Raw genomic sequence first — 3,094 nt, 5'->3', positions numbered from 1 at the left:
GTATGTATACCTCGTTAGGGAGTTGTTCCAGCTCTTCCTAAGACAACCGACTGAGCAAGTCTGCTTCCTCATTCTCCTCCCGAGGTATCATTTGGTATCTGACTGTGATCCCCCGACCTTTAAGCTCGGCTTCTATGGCTTTTACCTTTGCAAGGTAATTCTGCATGGTAGGGTCTCTGGCCTGATATGCCCCGGTAATCTGGTTGATCACTAACTGGGAATCACTATTCACCTCGAGGTCGGTTGCCCCTACTTCTGTTGCTACCAGCATCCCATTTATCAGAGCTTCATATTCTGCTACATTGTTGGAGGCTTTAAATTCCAGGCGCAGAGCATAATAGACTTTGAAACCCTCAGGTCCTTTTAGCATTATTCCTGCATCGCTGCCCCCAGTGCCGAATGCCCCATCCATATACAACTTCCAACTGAACTCTTGGGAGGACTGCCCTTCTCTCTCATTCCCCAACGCTTCCAAAGATGACTCACCCTGCTCCATCTGTTCTTCATTGAACGAGCACTCAGCTATGAAGTCAGCAAGGGCTTGAGATTTTATGGTGGTCCGAGGTCGGTACTCTAAACAGTAAGGGCTAATCTCGATGGACCAGGCCAGCATCCGACCTGAGGTTTCCGGCCTGTGGAGAATCTTCTTTAGCGGCTGGTCTGTCATTACTACCCCTTGGTGGCTTTCCAGATAGACTCTGAATTTTTTGACTGCTAGCAACAGAGCATATGCTATCTTCTCGATGTTCAGATATCTGATCTCGGCGTCTTTAAGCACTTTGCTGACATAGAAAACAGGCTTTTGCTCTCCTCCTTCTATTCTCACCAATACAACACTAATAGCTTGTTCCGAGGCCGACAAGTAAATCAGGAGCTCTTCTCCTTCTAACAGACTGCTAAGCACGTGAGGCCAACTAAGATAGCTTTTGAGCTCTTTGAAAGCCTCTCGGCAATCCTCGGTCCATTCGAAGTTCGGCACCTTCCTCAATTTCTTGAAAAATGGCAAGCATCTCTCTGCCGACCTCGACATGAAACGATTGAGTGCCACCACTCTTCCAGTAAGTCTCTGGACATCCCTCACACAGGTCGGCTCAGGCATGTTCAAGATAGCTTCCACCTTCTCGAGATTGGACTCGATGCCTTTCCCACTCACCATGTATCTCAGGAACTTTCCTCCCCTAATAAAGAAGGCGCACTTCGCTGGGTTCAGCCTCATTCTGTATTGTTCCAGCACCTAGAACACTTCCCTCAGGTCAATCAAGTGCTGCTGAAAAGTCGGACTCTTCACCACCATATCATCCACATATACTTCGACATTCTTGCCGATCTGATCTTTGAAGATTTTGTTCATCAATCTTTGGTACGTTGCCCCGGCATTTTTCAGCCCGAAAGGCATGGCCTTATAGCAGTAGGTCCCATCTTCTGTTATGAATGAGGTCTTCTCTTCATCCGACCTGTCCATTGGAATTTGATGGTAACCAGACATAGCATCCAAAGACGACATGTAATCAAAACCGGCCGTGGAGTCGACCATTTTATTAATATCAGAGAGGGGGTAACAATCTTTGGGACATGTCTGATTCAGGTCAGTAAAGTCTATACACATCCTATATTTTCCATTGGCTTTTTTGACTAATACAGGATTTGCTAGCCACTGTGGATACATGACCTCTCTAATAAACCCTGCTTCTTCCAGCTTCTGCACCTTCTCCCTGGTGGCCTGCTGCTTCTCCCTTTCTACCACCCTCTTCTTTTGCTTTACCGGTCTGGCTGCCGAGAGGACATTCAGCTTGTGAGTCATCACTTCAGGGTCTATCCCAGGCATGTCCGAAGGCTTCCAGGCGAAGCTCGATGCGTGACCTCAGATCAGAGCCATTACTTCAGTTTTCTGCTTTCCAGTGAGGCCGGCGTTAAGACTGAAGACCTTATCTGTCTCTGCTTCTGATAAGGGAAAAGTCTCCAGCTCTCCGACCTGCTCTGTTCTGGCCTCTTTTTTCTCATCTCGGACCTCTAGAACTTTCGAGTCAAGCTTTTCTCCTGCCGAGCTCGGTTCTGATACCGTGGCCAGGTACACTGCTCTTGCCTCTTCCTGGCTTCCTCTGACTACTCCCACCCCTGCTTCTGTTGGGAATTTCATGGCCAGATATCTAATGCTGGTTACGGCCTTAAAGTCAAATAGCGCAGGTCTTCCCAATATTGCGTTGTAGCTCAGGGGGAGTTTGACTACTAAGAACACCGTATAGTGAGTGCGAGTCCTGGGCGCTTCTCCTAGAGTGAGAGTTAGCTTCACTTTCCCCTCTACAGGCACTGGGACTCCTCCGATCCCTTTGACCGGGGCCTGGTCCCGAACCAACTGCTCTTCAGGGATTCCCATCTGCTGGAAGACCTTGTACGGTAGCAAATTCACCTTACTTCCGTCATCCACCAAGATCTTCTTAACTCGATAGTTGTGGATGACGGCTTCAATAACAAGGGCGTTGTCGTGAGGCATCTGAACACCCTGGGCATCCTCTGGAGAGAAGGTGATGGTCACTGGAGAGTGCTCAACTACCTGCATGACCTCGGCGCTGCTGCTTTCCCCATCTCGACCTCTCTTCTTTCCCCTTCGGCTCATCCGACCTCCGGTTCCCCCAACGATCATGTTGATGGTTCCACTGGAGCCATCATTCACCGGTCCTGCTCTAGCTCTCCGGGGCCTCTCTGCTGTAGGATTCGGCTGGGGCCTTTCTCCTTCTGGTTTCTTCACAAAGTTCCATAAGTGGCCCCTTTTAATCAGCCTTTCGATCTCACTTATCAGCTGGTAGCAGTTGTTGGTGTCATGGCCGTGTGTACGATGATACTGACAGTATTTTTCAGGATCTCGCTGATTTGCTTCTGCCCTCATAGGCCTGGGCCATTGAAGGAACTCCTTGTCATGTACTGCCATGAGCACCTCAGCTCTGGAGGCATTGAGCGGGGTTAGGTTCTCCGGAATATGCGGGGGGGAATGGCTTTTATTCTGGAACCCAAGGGGGGCAAGGTCTTTGGTCCCTTCGATCCTAGGGTTGTCTGTACGGCTCAGGCTTCTTGCTCTGCTTCTTCTCATGCCTCTCCG

General features: G+C 49.5%; 1 protein-coding gene across 1 annotated transcript; it reads right to left on the bottom strand.

Moving 5' to 3' along the window:
• Positions 1-1,861: 1,861 nt before the first annotated feature.
• Positions 1,862-2,926, bottom strand: LOC122722518. The gene has a single exon (XM_043953525.1). It carries the CDS (start codon positions 2,924-2,926, stop codon positions 1,862-1,864), a length of 1,065 nt encoding a protein of 354 aa, XP_043809460.1.
• Between the last annotated feature and the right edge of the window lie 168 nt (positions 2,927-3,094).

The sequence above is a fragment of the Manihot esculenta genome, chromosome 18, assembly GCF_001659605.2.
Source record: "Manihot esculenta cultivar AM560-2 chromosome 18, M.esculenta_v8, whole genome shotgun sequence".
In the NCBI taxonomy this organism is placed as follows: domain Eukaryota; kingdom Viridiplantae; phylum Streptophyta; class Magnoliopsida; order Malpighiales; family Euphorbiaceae; genus Manihot; species Manihot esculenta.
The sequence above is the reverse complement of the archived record's forward strand: the minus strand, read 5'-3'. Positions and strand labels throughout refer to the sequence as shown.